Source organism: Amphimedon queenslandica, unplaced genomic scaffold (genome assembly GCF_000090795.2).
Source record: "Amphimedon queenslandica unplaced genomic scaffold, v1.1 AMPQUscaffold_13474, whole genome shotgun sequence".
NCBI classification, from domain to species: domain Eukaryota; kingdom Metazoa; phylum Porifera; class Demospongiae; order Haplosclerida; family Niphatidae; genus Amphimedon; species Amphimedon queenslandica.
Genome location: NW_003546290.1, coordinates 219,350 through 240,562, shown reverse-complemented (window position 1 = coordinate 240,562; position 21,213 = coordinate 219,350). Strand labels below are relative to the sequence as shown.

General features: G+C 33.8%; 5 protein-coding genes across 6 annotated transcripts; all 5 read left to right on the top strand.

Annotated features, from left to right (window-relative positions):
* The first annotated feature begins 7 nt into the window (after positions 1 to 7).
* LOC100632912 (vacuolar protein sorting-associated protein 33A-like) lies at positions 8 to 5,412 on the top strand. 2 transcript variants are annotated; one of them, XM_019994375.1, is made up of 17 exons: positions 8 to 92; positions 1,808 to 1,925; positions 2,085 to 2,287; positions 2,340 to 2,415; positions 2,486 to 2,605; positions 2,669 to 2,785; positions 2,892 to 3,078; positions 3,134 to 3,330; positions 3,628 to 3,718; positions 3,769 to 3,843; positions 3,892 to 3,971; positions 4,016 to 4,102; positions 4,155 to 4,286; positions 4,348 to 4,449; positions 4,498 to 4,567; positions 5,087 to 5,191; positions 5,243 to 5,412. In XM_019994375.1, the coding sequence occupies exons 2-17, from the start codon at positions 1,815 to 1,817 to the stop codon at positions 5,341 to 5,343; spliced, it is 1,854 nt and encodes a 617-aa protein (XP_019849934.1). In that variant the 5' UTR covers positions 8 to 92; positions 1,808 to 1,814; the 3' UTR covers positions 5,344 to 5,412. The 2 variants fall into 2 exon arrangements, with proteins under 2 accessions (XP_019849934.1, XP_019849933.1); XM_019994374.1 differs by having other exon boundaries at positions 10 to 96.
* Positions 5,413 to 6,957: 1,545 nt separating this feature from the next.
* LOC100631651 (28S ribosomal protein S33, mitochondrial-like) lies at positions 6,958 to 10,152 on the top strand. Its single transcript, XM_003385082.3, has 4 exons — positions 6,958 to 7,141; positions 9,728 to 9,863; positions 9,931 to 9,991; positions 10,047 to 10,152. The coding sequence occupies exons 1-4, from the start codon at positions 7,056 to 7,058 to the stop codon at positions 10,076 to 10,078; spliced, it is 315 nt and encodes a 104-aa protein (XP_003385130.1). The 5' UTR covers positions 6,958 to 7,055; the 3' UTR covers positions 10,079 to 10,152.
* A 9-nt stretch (positions 10,153 to 10,161) lies between these two features.
* On the top strand, positions 10,162 to 12,443 carry LOC109580830 (uncharacterized). Its single transcript, XM_019994376.1, has 9 exons — positions 10,162 to 10,253; positions 10,331 to 10,498; positions 10,663 to 11,313; positions 11,362 to 11,452; positions 11,500 to 11,586; positions 11,735 to 11,818; positions 11,873 to 11,953; positions 11,999 to 12,070; positions 12,168 to 12,443. Exons 1-9 carry the CDS (start codon positions 10,211 to 10,213, stop codon positions 12,307 to 12,309), a joined length of 1,419 nt encoding a protein of 472 aa, XP_019849935.1. The 5' UTR covers positions 10,162 to 10,210; the 3' UTR covers positions 12,310 to 12,443.
* A 27-nt stretch (positions 12,444 to 12,470) lies between these two features.
* LOC100631525 (macro domain-containing protein mll7730-like) lies at positions 12,471 to 16,980 on the top strand. Its single transcript, XM_003385081.3, has 4 exons — positions 12,471 to 12,652; positions 14,299 to 14,454; positions 14,677 to 14,854; positions 16,573 to 16,980. The coding sequence occupies exons 1-4, from the start codon at positions 12,493 to 12,495 to the stop codon at positions 16,817 to 16,819; spliced, it is 741 nt and encodes a 246-aa protein (XP_003385129.1). The 5' UTR covers positions 12,471 to 12,492; the 3' UTR covers positions 16,820 to 16,980.
* A 187-nt stretch (positions 16,981 to 17,167) lies between these two features.
* Positions 17,168 to 18,478, top strand: LOC105312090 (major facilitator superfamily domain-containing protein 1-like). Its single transcript, XM_011404459.1, has one exon. The coding sequence runs from the start codon at positions 17,168 to 17,170 to the stop codon at positions 18,476 to 18,478; it is 1,311 nt and encodes a 436-aa protein (XP_011402761.1).
* Positions 18,479 to 21,213: the final 2,735 nt, after the last annotated feature.

The following is a 21,213-nucleotide window of genomic DNA, read 5'->3' as shown; positions in this document are numbered from 1 at the left end:
AAGGAGGGAGTGGCTCTTCTAGCTAGCTTTGTCTTCTGGTTTGTCTATTGACCTTATTACAGAGTGACTTTACTGACACCTTCATAGAGAGGGTAGGTAAGGCATCAATTTGGAGTTGTGTATAGCTAGTTTTTATTCTTTAAACTGGTATTTTGAAGCCATACTTAAAGTGGGAGTGGCTTATGAAACTTATAATAATTTTTGAATAAAAATTGTTTATGTTCACTAATGTTTAGCAGAGGGTAGACAGGTTGGTGTATTCCCATTGAGGTAGGGAACATTTTGCTACCCCTGGTAAAATATTTTGTGACCCCCTTGAAATGTCATGCTCATGTACATGTATTTCTTGCCTTACTTAATTATGATAGGCATGTTCACTGATTTGTACATGTGTATTAATACACAAGTATAAGAAAAGATTTTTAGTCATAATTACATGTATATCACACACACAAATAAACGTACATATGTACTCTTAAGGATCACCAAGCCAAGTGTGTATTTTGCATGTTTCTTAAAATATGAAATGTTTTTTTGCTAAATGTAAAAAGTTTATTCTCATTGAAGATACAAATATATACAATCTGATAGTAAGCAATTGTTGACCATAGGTATTATTGTGTCATTTTGTAGTTTGACTGATATGATATTGAAAATCATTTTCACTTTCTTTATGAGTAAAAGTACTGATTAACCATGATTAAGGACCAATTATGCATATCATGTGTCAGACTATTCAGCTTGAAGCCTTGAACTACTGTGCAAAATGATTTATTGGTGAGATTTAATATTGCCAACTGTATGGTGGTTTTATGAAGAAGTTGTCATTATTATTAAATTTAATTTCAAATAGTCACTGCAGTATAGACCCTGAAATTACATTCAAACATTGTGTCTGAACATAGTTTAATTTGATTTACCATTTTTGTGTAACGGTCAGACAGGGTTTCCCCATAGGATTTTGGTAATGCAGCTCCTTGTCAGTGGATTGTCAAGTTGCTCAAAAATTCGGCCTATGACCCTTACACAATGTACATGTAGTACAAGGTATTTACATTGTAGATAAAAAAAATTAAGGAGAGAATTTTTTATTTTTATACTTCTTCAATGCATATACGTTTGTACATGCCCTTATTTTGACTTGTGTATCACCTTTGAACTGATTTCAATCATGTCAAGTTCTTACAAATGGTTGAAGTTGCTCAAAAGTTAGGCCAATTACAATCAAAGACTATATACATGTACATGTAGCTTTTCGTCTTTGTCTAAATATTGTCAGAATGACTAAGAAAGGATTGTTCGTTTTATATTTTTTCTGATGCATATAAATTGTAGATGTTCAAAGTTACGTTGTGTAGCTAATTCCAATCAAATTTCAAATTTGGACTTTTATAAATTTTTAAGGTTTTCAAAATGCATGTATTGTATTGTAGTGCTTGTCAGCTCATGAAGCATCACTTCATTAGTATGCTTTCTGGGAAACCCTGCAGTTTCACATTATACCATATAGCTAGAAAATTTGGAGTGCTAAAATTTGGCGAATTGACTCTAAAAGAAGTTTGGAAGTTAAAATTTTGACGAAATTTTAACTGTGTGTTTGTTTCTATGGAGCCTTATCAGATTGGAGACTAAAATTTGGCAAATGGACTTCAATTCGCCAATTCACCAAAGTTTTACTCTACCAAATTTTTAAGCTATACGGTATAATCTAATAGTCTGAAAGTGTTGTAATTGTTTCTATTGTACATGTACATGTACATGTACTTAATATTTTTATTCTTGAATTATTGCTTGATTATTGGTATAGATAGAAGATGACAGCTACAGGTTCTCACTTGTTTGGTGGACGCATTAATTTGATGTTAGTCAGAGAGTCGGCTCGTATAGAACTGAAAGACATTCTTGGTAATCCTTCTCAGAAAAAAGTAAGCCTTTTATGCATAATTACAGCAAAGAGGGTTCAGCTACATTATCATTTTGTAATAACACTATGTACTTGTACATGTATAGTTTGTACATGTATATTTTGTACATGTTTCTATTTGTGCATTTAGAAGGGTTTTTCTATCATGCACTACATGTAGGTAATTGTTTGGGACGACACATTGATTGGATCAGTTGGGTTAGTGGCTGAGGTTCCCTTCCTTCTTCAACTTGGTGTTTATAAAATGATTCGTCTTCCTGCTGAGAACATCACTGATATGGATGGATATCGAGATGTCTCTGAATTCATATTCCTTGTTAGACCACAGCTCAGTATTATAGATGACATAATCAAAGCAATAGCGTAGGTTCTTTTGTAATATGTCTCACAATAGTACTAAATGTTTTTTAACTAGACGACCTGCAAAATCGAAGTCATTTGTTGTTGTTTTTGTACCACGTAAATCAATTCATTGTATCAAAAAATTAGAGGTATGTGAAATAAAATTACTAACTGTTATTATTATATTAATGATATTGTTAATGTTATCACCTTTGTTAGGAAAATCGGCTAAAAGATGGACAAACAACTCCTTTTTCTTTTAGCATCAAAGAGTTTCGACTTGACATGCTTCCTTTAGATCAAGATGTAATATCATTAGATATCAATAGTGCTTTTACTGTAAGGAATTGTATTATATTTGCATGCAAATAAGAATAATATTATTTTGATTATTTTTTGTAGGACTTGTATTTAGATATGGACCCAACTCCACTTGATCAAACCGTACGAAGCATTGGTAGGTTGCAGGCCTTGTTTGGAGTAATACCACGTATCTATGGCAAAGGAAGAAATGCAGAGGTACATCATACATGTACATGTGCATGTGCAACCATGTACCAGACTAGTATACCAATTTAGATGTACATGTATACTGTATAATAATTATAGTACATTTTACTTGTAGATAGTTGCAAATATGATGGAAAGAACACGTCAGGAGTTAATGAGAGGTGGAGAATCAACAGCTAAAGATACTATTCCACAAATTGATGCTGTCATACTACTTGATCGTTCTGTTGACTTAGTTGCTGCCCTTTCCACTCAGTTAACTTATGAAGGACTCATTGATGAGTTTTTTGGCATCAGATACAGTTAATACAGAATCATGGAATCTATTTTATTGATAATTTTTTGGTATATTTTTAGATTCTGCTAAGTTTCCGAGAGATCAGTTCTCTGAAGATGTGCAACAAGTACCTAAAAATGCTCCTCCCCCTATTACACCACTCTCTGTAACACTAACGTCTGAGGAGAACATGTATTCTAACATGAGGGATAGTAATTTCCGTTCCATTGGTAAAATACTCAGTAAGAAAGCAAGAGAGATCAGTGCAGCTTTTGAAGTGAGCCATAAATATTAATTTTTGAGCTCATGCATACACAGCGTAATGTCTGTAACTTGTTTACGGTTAAATTTGTTTTTCAAATTTGTATTGTCAGCCAGAAATCAGTTATGGTGATTACCTATGGATATCTCATTAGCTATCCTTGATACTAATTAATGCGCATTTGACATGGTCCACTTATTATCCATGTACATGTATTAACTGTACGATTCAGTGTTTCATTATATACACTGTACATGTATACATTATTTATGTACTTGTATTATGATATGCAATATTTGTCTGTCCATACAGGAAAGGCATGATGCTAAGACTGTCCAACAACTAAAGCAATTTGTACAAAAGCTACCTCACATGCAGCAAGATAAAATATCTTTGAGTAGACGTAAGTATAAGATGCTGTCAAAAATAGTATTCTACTATTTAATCCTATAGATACTACAATTGCTGAATTGATCAAACAAAGAACAGATATGCCTGAATTTCTAGAGGTCATATATGCTGAGCAGGGTAATGAATAATATTTGTTATCATTAATTATTGTTATTATTACTACAGCCTTGCGTGAAGAGGATAACAGTGATGGGGCTGATAGTTATATTGAGCAATGTATGGGCAAACAAGAGCCAATTGAAAAAGTAAGGGCTATAGGGAAGATATTAATTGTTATGTTTTCTTCAAGGTACTTCGTTTGATTTGTCTGCAGTCTCTTGCAAACAGTGGGCTGAAGCCCAAATTACTCGAGCGATATAAGATGGGAATTATACAAGTTTGTTTAAATATATTGCTATGGTGCATCATGTCATTTGTTTCTGTTTTAGTGTTATGGAACACAACATTTAATTTCACTTCACAACCTTGAGAAAGCTGGTCTTATAAAAGTTCAAGAGAGTAAGAGCTTTGCTGTAGTGAAACGATCATTGAGACTTATTGTTGAAAAAGTTGATGAATTTGTAAGCTTTTTATACAAGTACTCTTAATGTCAATATAATATTTGATGTGTTTTATGCACAGGCTCCTAAAGACAGTGCTTATGTTTTTTCTGGTTATGCTCCTGCTACAGTTAGACTTGTTGAATATTTGGATAGACCAAATGGATGGCAGCAAATTGAAGATGTAATTTATCACTGTTTTTGTTCTTGAGTTGATAGCATTTCATTTTAGATTTTGAGGCTGATTCCAGGCCCAACCATCATGCGTGAACAGAAAGTTCATAAGGGACATGAGAGAAAAAGTAATGAAATAATAAAATAATATTAATAAAAGTGCATAGGGCTAGGCAAATTATGCCAGCATAATTTGGAGCAGCAAGTTACATGTATATGTATTATGCTGGCATAATTAGAGCATAATAGGTCAAAAATTTCTGGCCGGATACCTGTGGCCACATGATTTCAATTAAATAGTACAAGCACTAGTACAACAACCAAACTATTTAGACTCAAAGTCACTGGAAACATTTTCACATTCTGGCATTAATTCAATATCATTTTTACTAGAATTATAAGAGATGCATGTACATGTACATGCAACTTGATAGCTATTATAGTCAAAATTTGAGTAAAGCTTAAAATATGAGCACAATAATGAGCATAAGTGGATTTATTTCAAAGCATGATAAGATGGAATTTGGTGCAGTGCCTAAAAGCATAATAAGCAAAAATTGAAACACAATTTGCCTAGCCCTAAAACTAGGCATTTTGATGCCTCAATGAGATTCATGTTCGCCATTATCATAATTCACATTTTACAGAGAAACCAACTCCAGACCAACCACAAGTTGTTTTAGTTTTTTTCATTGGAGGCTGCTCTTATGCTGAGATAGCTGCACTAAGATACCTAGCTGGACGTGAAGAAGGTAATACTCGTAACGAAAATAGATTTTTACTTTTTAATTGACTTTTTTTAGCTGTGACAGATTATATAATTGGAACAACAAATATTATTAATGGAGGTACCTTAATGGACTCAGTATTAGCAAACACACCTCATTATGAAAGACAAAACTAATTATTTTATATTTTTAATAATAATTGATACTTGTGCTAATGTTTGAAATTAATACACTAAGGCAATCAGTAATATTATTAACACTGTACTAGTCTTGTGGTTCCATGAAGTAATCAAAAAGATTAGTCTGCATTGATTCCTTTCCATTTTCTCGCTCAAGATCAAGCTTCAGATAAATAATAAGATCCTTCACAGGCCCTTGTTCACCAACTTGGTTCACGTTCTCCTTTATTTTTTTAGTTGCAAGGTAAGAAAGGTTGTCTAGAAACAGTGACTTGTTCTTCAATAAGTCCCATTTCATATCAGGTTGCTTCACAAAGATACCAAGTACTGTCAGCACAGAATGCATCTCATAATAGTCAATATCATTACTTTCTTTTTGAATATAATGCTGCAAAATGGAGAGTGATAGGTCATGATCTTTGACATCATTACCTATACTCTCAGTCACTAACAATAAAAATTGTTTGACTATTTGACGCTTCAGTGAACGTAACTCTAGCGTTGTAACTGGCAATAATCTCAGTAGAAAAACACAGTTACCATGTTTACCTAAGTTCCAATGGACAGATACAGCATCACAAAATACTTCTCTTGCCTCCTCATCTGATGCTACTGAGAGTAGTACTTCCAGGCAGCTCCTAATATGTGACACTGCTTTGGAGACAGTCTTGTCTAATGCAATCGTAATCAAAACGGTTAGGTAATTTCTTAACTTAAACAATTTATCACGAGGCAATGACAGACAAACAAATTTAAGGAAAGACGCTATGTGCTTAATAGAGCTCAGCAGTACTTCCACTTCTTCTTCACTGTGCACAAAGTCAGTTGGTTCAAATTGAGAAAACGTAGTTAAATCATCAACTTTTGCCCCCAATTTCACAAGTAACTCTGCAACATGAGAATAGCACATAATGAGTGATGGCATGCAGGTTTTGTTTTGTTGAAGATTCTGCATTAAAATGGTAAAAGCCGATTGACGAGTTAGGTGATTACGTGAAAGACAACTTAGTTCTAAAAGCCAAAATATTACATCTGGAGGAACTTTGCCAACAAATCGAGCGTCAGATGACATACCCCTCAAAGTATCAGGAATACCTAATGTGTCTACAAAATCAACAGCTTTTACGAAGAATCGTGTTCCATGTGGCAACTTTAAACTTGACACAGTGACTTCAACATTCACATGATTCAATGTCTCTGGCGATTGCTCAGCTGATACGATAGTTTCATCTATCACTTCGTGTTTCAGAATGACGTTTTGTGTGTGATCAAGGACTGTTCCCTTTCCTAATATAGACGAACACTTGTCATCAAATTCATGTAGCTTAGATATCTGATCTATTCTGCTTGCTAAACCTCGAGCCAAACTCTCCAGATTTTGTGAAGAGGCTGCTCCGCCTCCCTCTAGTCCCTCGGACGAAGTTTTAAGACTATCATTCGATCTTTTCTTCTTTAACAGGACGGGTAGAGTATCTTCTTCATCACTAGATAATATTATCGATGTGGTGCCATTTTGTGACAGAGCGTCAAACGAAGCACTGTCCATGAAATCACTGTCATCATCAAGCTCCATTTTTATGAAAAGTTGAAAACACCGCCCACAGGTGTGGCTCACACGCGCACGTGCAGGTTTATGGTGGTACTCAGAGTCGGAGGCTGTGACTAGGCTGAGCAACAAGATACACCGTAGCTCTGCTGTCAGGGTCCAAATGAGTTCTGCTACTAACTATGCTAGAAGATTTGCTAGACTGAGAGCTCGCATATTTGGTGAAGTTGTCAGAACAACTAATGCTAAGTGAGTTATTGTGAAGTCCATTTAATCTAAAACATAAGCAATAGCAGTTAGAAGTACATGGGCTGGGCTTATAATTTGATCTGTGGCCTCGTCTATAGTATATAGACCCCTTAAGTGCTATGACTTCTGAATGAATCATTTACAGTCTCGTTAATGGTGTCCACCAATGACATACAGTATTACTGACGGTCCACATCAAAGGCTGATCAAAGTAAAAGGTGCCTAAATAAAGCATAGCAAGAAAACTGTGCTGGAGCAGGTCTGTATGATTTAGTCTGTCCTCCATACTTGCCATAAATGCTGCTTGTGAGTCTGTAGTACCTTGTAGCACTCAGAAAATGTCAAGGTGGTGTTGCTGGCTTGAGGCCTATAATTTAATACGTGGGTTGATACTGTCTGTCAAGAAATTATTTTGTGAATATCATTGTTATCAACATAGCCTTAATGCCTAGGGGATTTATATAGCATGTACTAAGATAAGTAATTACTCATTGCCAATCAGCCTCAAACATTTTACAGCTAAAGTACCATTAAACCCGATATCCTAACACCTGAAGGGTGTCTTAGCTACATGTACATGTACATGTAAGATCCATGAGAGCATCTGGTTTCTGTGTAGCGAATTCAATTGACATAAAATAATGTCTTAATGCTTCCCTATAAATTCAGTTGTAGTGATGTAATGGGTTATTGATCTGTACTGTAATAGAGGGCCTAGACTCATATAGAAACTGGTAAAAATTTTGTTTTTGCTGCTGAATACCAATAGACCAGTTGACGCTAAGTATATTCATAGAATTTTAAGAATAACTTAGCCCCAACTGGTCTATAATAATTTACATGTGTATCATACAAAAAAAGAACCACACTGCCCTTTTAGAAGCATCAAAATCTTTTTTTCAGAAAACTATGTGAAACATGTTTGGGAGGTTTTGTCCTTCTGTATGAGTCACTACTTTTTTTTGTTAATGCCGTACAGCGCTTTATTTTGGCAGTGCATTATTTTGGCGATCTTGCTGTAAAATTGTAATTGGCAGTTCTAGTATTGGCGATTCTGCTTGCAAATTGCCAATTGCCAAAATAAAACTCCACTAAATTAAAGCACTATACGGTATGCTTTAATTTACTTGCAAGAAGTACTTAATACTTTGACCACTTGTACAGTGTACACTACATGGACCTCCAAGAAAAAGAGGATATTAGCAGGAATAAGGCATGGTATGAGATGTAACTAGAATACAGGAAAAGATGAGTATAGCTAACCTTTTTGACTATTTTTAGCCGCATATACAAATGAAAATGAAGTACTGATAGGAGATGATCAGGCATAGTTGATTATCTAGATTCCATTATGGCTATTTATTCTTCTGTAAAAAGAATTTTTTAATTGTTTTGAGGCTCCACAGTGCACATAGCCAGTTTTCAGCCTTTTTAGTTAATAACTATAGCTAAAAAAGTTCCTGTATATACCATTTTTTATAATTAGTTACACACATAGTTTTTCTAATGTACATGTACATGTAGGTTGGAGCATTTCCATTTTAAAAGGAATTTTGTAATGTTTTCTAAAAGAGATTTCATTCTTAATTTTTGGACGCAATTCATAACAATTATGACAAAATCAAGAAATATTAACAGAATCGGCTCATCCTATAAGTTTTTTAATTGAAACCAATTGAGTTGTGCTACAGTCAGTGTTTGTATACTAATGAATCAGCATACATTTACTTTCTACAGATTTTTGTTTCCAGTAACCATTGCAAGGTTATATTGGATGTGCATATTGATACACAGAATAATAGGAAGCAAGCTACATGTACATGTATGATACCACAGAAACATTTCGATAAAAGTAATCGTGTGCCAATGTTTGCTTCTGTGCAATATTAGAGGTCCTGATTGTCAATAAAGACAATGTAAAAATGAACCCTGTAGTTAGTGGTAAGCTAATTTATCAGTTATCCTGAGTAGTCACTGGTCACGCCACACTATCGTACTCTTAACTTTAATTATTGATTATTCATTAATTGAGACTAACATTTTGTTTTGCCTTTTGATGTCTTCAAGGCATTTGCCCTTTCAGGAGCTTGTAATATGACACTAGGCTGTAATATTTGTAGTATATAGTGTAATTTCTTTGTAATGATTGGTTTACTTCGCAGTGGTGAAAGTAGTCAATAAAAGAAGTGGCATTAAAGTGCCTTTTGTAATACCAAATATTTTAGCACTACTAATTAATACTACCAAACTACCAAAGCCAATCTAAAATTTTTTACATCCTACACGTACATGTACTTTTACCACAAATTTTATTATAACGCCAAAGCTACACTTTTATAAATATTTTCTACCATCAATAATTTGTTGTATATTATCATACGATAAACAATTTCAGCACGCTAATTATTCACTCCATAAAGTTTGGATAACTTGTAGTAGTAATCTGTGTTTTGACATATTTGAATGGTGTAGCGTATACATATTATGCCTCCTATCGAGTGCTGTTCATTTGAAGTGTAGTGGATGGTATCTTGTTTATTGTTTATACATTTCTGAATGTGCTGTTATGACATTTTTACTTTATAGGCAATATAAAGTTGTGTCACATTTTGCTGAGAAACCAATTTTGAAGGACCTACCAAAATGGTATCCACCAATTGACAAGTTCAATACTCTTTTGCATAGACTGCGTAACTTAGGTCTTTTTAGAGATGAACATTTAGTAAGTTTTATTTTATTATTTTCGATGATCCATTACCTTTTGGGATCACCTTTTGTGTACTTATTAGAATTTAGCTGAGAAATTGCGTGAGCATCGGATTGCTAGGGGGAAAGTGACACCTAAAAAAGGTTTAGTGTTTTGAATTTATTGAAGTTTGATTCATATTTGACTACCTTTATACAGGTCAAGGCAAGAGAAAAAAGAAGAATAAATAATTATTATTGTTTGCATAATTAGTGTTATGTAATATAGATGGTTTATACAGGAAATTACATCAATATTAGTTTAAGGACCACCCTTTCTTTAATGACATCTATCAATGAGCTACGTTGTTACACTTGAGCAAAATGCAGAGCAAAGGCGAAAGTAAATCTCCAACTTTCAACAAAGGTAGGCTAATACGCTTATTTTTATTCTGGCAACGCATCTGTACGTGCAGTGTTTTAGATTCCCTTTGTTATCATTAGATACTAGCCAAAGTGCTGAGCTGCAGAGACTGGGTGAAAAGCTCCAACATGCCTACCAAAGGCGAGATCATTATGCACAGCTTTATTACAAAGTAGCAGCGAAGCTAGAAGACACAGAAAGGGAACTCCTTGAAGCGAGAAAGGAGATACAGGCATTGAAATCACAAGGTAACTTTGTATGTAAAGTGCACTGGCTAAAATGGCATATTGGACATAGTGTCATATGTAGGTAGTGCATTCCTCTGTAGTAAGTTTAATCGTATTCATAGCTACTGACTGCCAATGTGTCTCTTTATTTGATTCTCTTTGAAAGTTTTATTAATTCTGATTAGACTTCATACCACAGCGTGTTTGGTCAGAGCACACAGCAAACAATGAAGTTTCTAATCAGTTCAGAGAAGAAGAGTACAAAAGACCAGGACCTTCACGAATCAATCCGTATAGAACAGTACAGATCATCAATATGCCTCCTGATAGTTCAAACCAGACATCTCCAAAGCCATTGGTAAAGCGTGTTGCTTTTAGTGATGAGCAACGACCAATAGCTATCCAGAGGTCAAGCTCAGTAAGCGAAGGGGAGCGACATCATGGTATGTATTCTCCCCCTCCTATTAACAATGGAATGCAAAGGACACAAAGTTTCTCATATGGAAAGCCGCAACTATCTGCTAATAGAAGTCATCCTTCTACCCCTCCTTCTCTACACTCTCCTATGCATGGCAATCCCTTTCCTCATTCCTATGACCATCGATTACCCAGAATACACAGAGGTTTAGCATATGAGACTTCTGTGCCTTCTGGTAGTGGATACCCTCATCATTCACAAGGGCATTTTCCACTCAATTCACAGCAATTTCAGTCAAATTCTCTTAATCGCTCTGCTTTTAGAGCTGCTCCTCCACTTTCTGCTGATCACAGGAATCAACCTCATTATTCTAGCTTGCCTTCACGTAATCAGCACACAATTCAAATGTTTGATGGAGGTACGTTAATGCTGTATTTATTGTTTTTTAATGTTGTTATTTTACTAGATGTATGGCGTGTAAAGAGGTTGAATCGAGCTGGACTAATAGCATTGTTCTCTGAAATATCAACCTCTGAGGTTCCCATAAAGAAACTAGAGTAATATTGTACTTTTTTGTTGTACATCATTCATTATCTTTTGGTAGAATATCATCTAGTGGACTTGGAGATCTTGAAATGATGTCATTATTATGTCGAGAACTTAGAAAAAAGCAGACTATAGAAGAATTGAGGTAATGTAACGAGCCATTCATTGTGATAAGAATTCAGGTGCATCTGTGGGTGTGCTGCTTAGTTTATACAGTCATTAGCCTTGACTCTAATTAAGCATGAGACATAAAATATAGCACTATGATATTACTGTCATTCTTATCATTTTAGTCTGCCTAATAATGACATTGGGAAAGATTCCTTAAGCATGCTATTAGATACACTTATGGTATGCAAGACAGTCAGGCATGTGAAGTAAGTTCGGTCATCACTTTGTGATGATTACGAAAGTTTGTGTCAAATGTACAGGTTAATGAATAATGATATTACAAAGAACTGTCTCGAGATTATTCAAAATTTCTTTACGAAAACCTCTGTTCAGTCTTTTATGTAAGATAATTTTTAGCATCTCAAATATTTCATGTTCTTTGATAGTCTGACTGGAAATGAAATTGAGCATCACACTCATTTGTTGGATCATCCACTTCCACAGGAATCTAATTTGGAGTAATATTTTATATTATTGTTACTGTTACTGTAGTAGTTAGTAGATCACTACGAATAAATTTATTATTTATCAATAATTTTTATTGTTGTTTGATAGATGCCATGATAATAGCAATGACAGTGCTCATGCTTCTCCACCACCGCCACAAGGAATCTATGGTTCCTCAATCAGTCCTGTAAATGATACTGCTAAACTAACTGGTTCCTTGCCTCACAATATGAAGCTTCTTCAGATATAACAGTTCACTGAAATTAATTTTAAATTAATAAAAATGCTATTATATTGTATGTCCTTGTACTAACTAACGTGCAAAATGGTTCATTTAAATTATTTTTAGTGCAGCATTTTGATAATTAATTTTTGTAAAAATTAGATTTGTTGGCACTGGGGCGGAGTTTTGAAGTTAAACTTTATTAAGTTCATGGCATCGATTGTAGGATCTAAAGTGCAGTCCCGGATAAGTCATTGTGGCCAGCCCATTCCTTCTTGGACTGAAACTGCCCAAGAATATGAAGTAGTACAACACTTTCCAGAACTGGGGAAAAGATTTGAGACTGGTCATCTATGTTTAACTCTGAAAGGTTTGGTGATTGTTATTACTAAACTATAATTTTGACATAAATTATGTATATATAATAGTAGTGACATAATTTTGACATTTCCTTGTATTCATGCTTGTCAATTGATCAAGACCATCAGATTAGACAAGACATCAAAAGTTGTTGTGGAAGAGAGAACCAAGGTACTCTCGAGTCTCGATGCCCTGTACCTTTCTGTGCTTTCTCATTTTCATTTGTCTTTGTTATTAGCCTATTTTTAATTTTCCAATTGTATAAAATTAAGCCATATCTGCTTGATCATCCTGTTGCAAACATTAGTACAGACTATTACGCAAGTGACACCTCCTTAATTTATGTGTGTCAGTGCCTCAGTCATATCTACTATGTATGTGTACAACTGATTTGTACATCTATAATCATTCTAATGACGTTGATTTTTATAATTTTGTGTCCTTTTGGCACAGTAAAGTTAATGTATATTATATTATGGCAAGAAACTTTGGCACAATTGCATTTTTTGAAAATTCAAAAATTAAAATTTCAGAAAATCTATTAAATACAGTACAAATAGCAGAAAAGATGAAAAATGCATAAATTGTCTGGGTTGATTTAAAGTGTAACTGCAGTGATTTTTTAGGGTATTTATTTTATGGTCTTAATATAATTGCCTGACCATAATAATGATGTGTTCCAACTTCTATTGTCTAAAAAAATTTATTCACTGAGATATGAGCCTTCAAAAATGCACTTTTTGCTTCCTTTCAATTTACTTCCTGTCGGTGGGTGTGGCTAAACGTGACGTCATAGGAGGCATAGATGCAGATAACTCCATTCCTTTATAGGGGGAAATAATGCTTTATTCTCATGCCTTGTAATGTAATAGCACTAATTTAAAGATTGGGATCATTAGCTTTCATTATCCTAAGCATGCAACTGCAAGAAAAAAACACTTTGGTGAATCTTCTTACCATAGGTGGCTGCAGGCCTAATTAGGCATTGGGAGTCATTGCCTAGGCTAAAAATTACTTTTGAAGCAGAAACAATGCTATTATAAGCTTATGAATCCTTTTTACCACATCCTTTTAATTATAAATGCCTAAGCTGAGTTGGACCTCTACAGCCACCAAAGCCTCTTACCTCACCACACTGGTAAATCTGCTTGCTTGCTTCTTTTGAGTTTTTTTCTTACAGTTGCATGCTTAGGATAATGAAAGCTAATGATCCCAATCTTTTAATTAGTGCTATTACATTACAAGGCATGAGAATAAAGCATTATTTCCCCCTATAAAGGAATGGAGTTATCTGCATCTATGCCTCCTATGACGTCACGTTTAGCCACACCCACCGACAGGAAGTAAATTGAAAGGAAGCAAAAAGTGCATTTTTGAAGGCTCATATCTCAGTGAATAAATTTTTTTAGACAATAGAAGTTGGAACACATCATTATTATGATCAGGCAATCATATTAAGACCATAAAATAAATACCCTAAAAAATCACTGCAGTTACACTTTAAAATGTGCAATATTAATTTTTAGGCTGATTTGCAAAACTTCTAGGCCAAAAAAATATCAGCTATACATTGTATTTAGTATATGCACTGTAATACAAAGTAATGATACTTCACTTCACAAATAATTTCAGTCATGATTATTTTGTCTAGCGTAGAACGATTTGAGCTTTTAGAGTTAGCTGAGAGTGTTGAAGTTGCTGCTACTCCAACTCTTCATGAGAAAGTATCTCTTTTAGCTGGTGGTAATCTAGCTCATGTTGAAGTTGATGCTGTTGTGAATGCATCTAACCACTGGTTAACTACTGGAAAAGGTATTTGATATGACATTTTGAATTTGTTATTGTGTAAATTTTGAAGATAAAATTATGTGTGTTCATTGAAGCATACCTGTACTTCAAGTTTAGCACATGCATATGTGATTTTTAAAGTTGTTTTTATTAGTATCTGACCATTAGTGAAGCTCTTTTAAATTTTTGTTTTAAAAGATATGTATCCTAGAAGTTTATGATGTGTTACATGTATATTGTCACTAGGAGTAAATGGAGCATTACATTCCGGAGCTGGTGAGTGTTTGTTGGAGGAATGCATTCGAATAGGAAGATGTGAAGTTGGTGACGCAAAACTAACTAGTGGATACAACTTGCCAGCAAGAAATGTCATACATACTGTAGGACCTGAGGGTAAAGATGTAGACAGAGAGGAAAAACTAAGGTATTGTTAAAACACTGTATGGTATGTTGCAATAAAATTTAAGCCATGTAGTCATTGTAACTTTTACCTTTTTTTGCTATCAGGAGTAAGATTCAAGTCATTTGATCTGCAATATGTGTGCACACCTAGCTAATTTTTTGTATGATAACACTTTTTTACGTGTTTGACCATTTGCATTAGTTTTATGGTGAACACTGAACACATTCATAAACTGTACTAAGTATGTGTAAAAAGGCACCATTTAAATTTAGTTTGCGCATGCTTTTACACAGTAATGCCTGAGTGGGTTATCCCACTCAATTTAGCTTTTTGCTTTGCTTAGTTACATGTACATGTATTATGCGTCCACAATACTCATGGTTGTGTCATTATTAAACAGTATTCTGTAATCTTATACATTGATGTTAACTTACAAATATGTCCATACAACTTTAACCACTGCATGCTGTACAAATAATAGACAAGTGGAAGTTATTTTTGTCACAACAGACACGAGACCTGGGGATTATGTTTGGGGGTGAATCCTACTTAGTAACGCTACCGCGTTACTAATACATTGTACAAAATTAGAGATTCAATTACAGCTACATAATTATAATTGTAACTCAGGCCTAATTCAGTACATTGTAATTAATATTTATATGTTCTATCAATACGGACACAAGGAATGCTCTCAATCTACCTCAATAGCAACTTAATATTACACAATCATATGTACATGTACTGTTCATGTGTAAATGGAAGTGTGACGATCAGAGTTTCTCTATAGTGTTCAGCTTCTTGCCAGCTCATGGCATGTGCCGTTTAGCTCGCTCAGTAAAGCTTTATAGAAAACCCTGATCTATGGTATTTTGTCAAAAAGCTATAAGAATTATTTCTGATACATATACGTGTTAATTTTAATTTGAGCTGATTCCAATCAATATTGAATTTTTAATGTTGCTAAACATCTGGCCTGAAAGCATGTACTATAATACACTGTCTCAAGCCAAATTATGTCAAAATTGACTAGGAGAGAATTTTTATAATTTTGTGTTTTTGCTGTCACTTATACACCTTCTGATGTTGTATATCTAGTTTGAGCTGATTCCAATCAAAATTAAATTGTTATGAGTTTTAAAATTACTTTAAAAGTAGTGCATTGCTTGTAAGGTCATTTAGTGTATTGTTTAGAAACCCTGTTGACAATATGTTATTACTTCTATAATGTATAAACTGCCGTTAGCCATATTTCTGTTTCATGCAAAAATATTTTAAAAATTGAAATCACTTTTAGCAGAGTCTAATTTTACAAAGGGATTGTAATGGAATGTGTAATTGTAATTGAGGTTTTGTAATTGACTTCATATATAAAATCTGACACAACATATGCACACATTAATGTAGTATATATTGCCAGAATTTATTTATACATGTATGAATCTCAATATTATGCAAGCCTAATCCTCCCAGGCATTATTATTAGTGGGTTTTATTAATTGAGTCCAAGTGTAGTGCTTTTAAAATTTTAGAAACAACAATTTAGTTGTAATTTGTGTTGATGGCTTGTGGCCTTGTGGTACTGTTGTTGTGCTACTTTTTGCCTTGTAATACAAAAATGAAGGTTTCACCATTTTTTTATTTTTCTGCAAACTACAAAATAATTAAAATAACTTAAAATGTATGTATGTGTACATTTACATTTGCAAATTTAATTATTTCATTTTCACGCCAACTAGGAATTGTTATAGAAGTTGCCTGGACTTATGTTTGAAGAACAATTTCAAGTCCATAGCGTTTCCCTGTATATCGACAGGACAGTACTGTTATCCAAGCGTAGAAGCTGCTAATGTGGCATGTAATACAGTGAGGAACTGGTTAATACAAAATGCTAGTGAAATTGAAAGAATAATATTTGTAACAAGGAATACTAGAGATGAAGAAGCTTATTATACTTTGATGTTAAAATATTTTCCTACAAAATAGTTCAATAATCTTTTTATTTGTAATGGAATCTAAATGTACACATGTGTGGTAACGTTGTATTTTTTATTATACATGCTATTTTGTTCAACATTGTATCTTTTTTATTATCTTTAAAATATTTTGTCATTTAATATGAACATTATGTACTTTTATAACTCTAATATCTATGGTACAACAGGGAAATTGGTGGTATGTAAATTATTATTTTATGAACCTGAAATCAAGCAATTCGATTGGTCAATTACAACTAGGCATGGTAGAAAAGCAAATAATTATGCGTGTTTGTAATATCTATAGTGCAGCAGTTTGATGTGTAAAATCCAATCTTCTTACTTCACCGGCATTAAAATGGCTTGGTATGGCAATAACTGGACAGGCAAGTATCTATTTCTTTTATTTCTTTCTTCTATACGTCTTTTGTCTGTATATTGCGATTTAATGCCCAATGGAATAGAAGATACCATTATTAAAGTGATGGGAGTCACTACTGCTGAATATGATCTGCTTTTCTCTGTTTCATCATGGCCAAATATATTCCTTTGCATAGTTGGAGGGATACTAATTGACAAGTTGGTGGGATTGAGATTGGGGCTGCTCATTGTTGTCAGTTGTGTCTTATTGGGTCAGATACTATGGGGTGTTGGAGGACTCTGTGATAATTACTTCACTATGATTGCTGGACGATTCTTTATTGGAGCTGGGTATGAGTTAGTTGTAGTTATTTCTAATGGTTTTAAAGCAATCTGGTTCAAGGACAACCTACCACTTGCCATTTCAATTGATGTTGCATGCAGCAGAATAGGAGGAACTTTAGCCATACTTCTTCCTCAGTTAATATATGACAATCTCTCAATATTTCATCGCCCAACTTTTAGACTAGGAATCACACTACTCACTGCTGCCGTATCAATGATAATTGGGCTAATATTCACTTTTATAGTGTTTTGTATGGACTACAACAGAGAAAAGGTAATTGAAAGACCACCAAAACCAGCAGTTCATAAAGTCAGTATTCTAAAAAATATGAAACAGTTTTCTATACTATTTTGGTTGACTACAGCTATCAATATGGTCTACTTTGCAGTGTTGTATTCATTCGTAGGAAATGGTCAAGACTTTCTTACGCAAAAATATGGCCTATCAATTGATATAGCAAATTTAGGTAATAGCATGTTGTTTGGTGGAGCAATCATATTCATACCAATTGTTGGGTTTTTTACAACTAAGATTGGCTTTCGATTGTATTGGTTGCTGTCATCACTTGTAATAACAAATCTCCCAGCTTTATTATTATTTATGTTCAGCAATGGAGACAGTTACATTCCATTCATAGCAGGAATGTTGTTTTCTCTCTCGTATTCTATTATTGGGCCATCACTCACAGCTCTACCAGCTTTTATAGTCAATAAGGAATTTATCACTACAGCTTATGGTATTCAAAAGAGTTCTTTTAACGCTTCCTTTTCATTACTGGCATATGTCACTGGTGTAACTATTGATACTCTTGGTTACTTTGCTTTGCAGGGATTATTCATACATTGTATTACCTTTTGTATTGATTTGACATTTATTATGATCTTCATTGATAGTGCTTCTGAAAGCCCAAAGCTTAATGTTCCTGGACTGTGGCTCAATAAAAAGAAAGAATCTACTATTTAAGTTATGAATAAGTTTCTATGACTTGGATGTAAAAACAAAATTGGCTTTGCATGTGACAACAAGTATGTATAACTTTTCTGAAAAAGAAACAGTATTTTACAAATAAACTGGCCCATGCAATTTTTTTAAATATATTTTTTCATTTTTTGTTTTTATCTCTAATACCCTTTTCTTTTAAAAAATAAAACATATTGAGCTGGACAGATCAAAAAGTTGCTTAGATTAATCTTAACAATAATGCATGCAAAAGTAAATGAACTATATATTTTGACATCAATGTGGTGCCCTGCCCATTATGCTAAAAAATTTGTAGTGAGGCTTTTGCTGACAATTAACCTCTCCCTCACATAATATTTGCTGTTGACAAGTATAGGAAGACAGAAGCAGATGAATTAGCTCCAAATAAACTACTCATAAAATCATCATAATCTCTTTTTTGTTGCTGCCTATGCTGTATTAATGTTATTGTTTCTTTGGTTTTCGTTCAGGTAACACCCTCAACCTCGGCCTTGGGATCTAGATTATGGTATAAAATTCATGCCCAGCAATCATTAAAACTTGTGAATGGGACTGTATCATTTTTTCAATTTTATAGAGGAGTTAGCACTTAGCAGAGTGTGAATGTTGCCCCCACTCCAGCTCTTTGTTATGAGTTTGTAATTTAGCACAATAAAATTTGTAATAACTCAAAGATCACCATAACCTGAATCTCTGTAGAACCAATCAATGAAAAATATCATAAGTAATTTTGATTCTGGGGGCAGTATCAGCTCCCCTAACCCCCAAGCCTCATGCACTGTTCACTTCAGGAGTAAATGGAGCAGAAAATTCAAATGAAGTGTTTGTTGCATTAATGATTCAAACAGGAACATGAGATATTGGTCATGCATGTCATCATGTTGTACATGTAGTGCTTGAGGGCAAAATACAGCAGAAGAAAAACTAAGGCATTGCTATAATAATCCATGTAATAGATTTTTCATTTTTAAAAATAATGGGTTTTGGCCACACACATTATAATGCTACACCAAACATCCACTAATAATAGAATTAAAATACACAGCCCGGAGTATTATGCAATCCTATAAGTCAGGCTGGGTCCAGATTTAGCTGGCATTTTATGAATAAAAAATAATTTGTTGTGATTAATTTTGACACCCTAATGGTCTCGCTGGAAATAAAGGTGTCAATTAGCCAAAATAATTTTAAATTTATTTGCTCAGTCTCATTTTTCAAATCAAAAAATCAACTGATATCAATGGGGCAGTATTTTTTTGCTACTTTTCTCACAATAAATTGGTTAAAAAACAACAATAGTTTTTGATATAAAACAACAATTAAGATGATAAACAAAACTAATCAGCACAATAAAAGTTAAAAATGTACTTAGACACCAAAATACATAGATACAAAAAAACCTTTACTTTAGGTTTTTAGTATGTCATTTTCACTTTCACTTCGGTTGAAAATTTCTACTGGAAAATCATTATCATATGCAATGTATCCATCGCTATATGCATCCACACTACTAGCCAAAGGATTTGTAGCAGATGCATTGTATTTAGAATGGCACGTTTTACAAAGCTTCCAAAAACCCCATACAATCCCAGCTATCAATGGAATATATATCAGTACCACTTGTATCCATTGCATTAATATTGTCTCAGTTGTATACCCATCAGTTGACACTAGGTAAAATATGCGTATAGTCAATGTATTAATTAAGGCCATGTTTGTGAAAATAAGGAGAGCACAAACATTATGATTTTTCTCTTGAAATGGCTGAATAATAGCCTGTATCACTATAATAAGAGTAAGTGCCACTTCCAGTAAGAAATAGTACTGAAGAACATTTGAGACCATCACCAATAAAGCGAGTATTAACAAACGATAGCTAAAATATAAACCTGCGAAGAAACGGTACTGATCCTTGAAAGTCCCTTGAAATGAATCAAGAAGTGGTTTTGATCTATAATGAATTGCAGTCCATGGCCTCAATTTTCTAATGAAATCAAAATGATCTGCTAGCTTGCCCTCAACTTTTAAGAGCAGCCCATCAAAAGAAAGTATCAGTGGAAATGGAATTACAAAAAATATTAAACACAGCAGAGCTGGTATAGCATAAAAGATGTGCTGGGTACTAAAGTACTGAAGAGATCCATTCCAGAAGACAACATCCTTGTAATGAGTTCCTCCAATGCCTTGTGGTAATTGTCTATTGAGAAGCATAAATGTTACCCATGAGCATTGAAAGTATGAAATGACAATAAAAGCTGTTAGTCCTTGAACTAGAGAATATTTTGTTATAATCTTCTTGTGACAGCAGCCATTCTTCCCACATTTACAATGCTTAAAAAGGTAGACAAATACTATAATGAGAAGAATTGCATAAAAAACAGATACATACTTCATAATTATCAAGTCTAGTGTACTTGCTCCCTTCCAAAGACAAAAAGAGAGCTCATCAAAGTGAAAAAAATCAAGATTCAATATGTTGTAGAGTAAAGAATAGATGTCACGTATGAATGAAGGTTTAAAGTCAACTCCACCATTAACTGATACAGCCATACTTTGTTGCAACTGCATCATGATTAAAAAATTATAAGCCAATCCTGTTGTTAAGCTAATATTAAAAAATATAATGACAAAGAAAAGGCCCGTAATTGGTACAATTTCACTAATGATGTAAAAAATAATTCCAACATGACACAGCTCATTGTTGCCACATTTTGCAG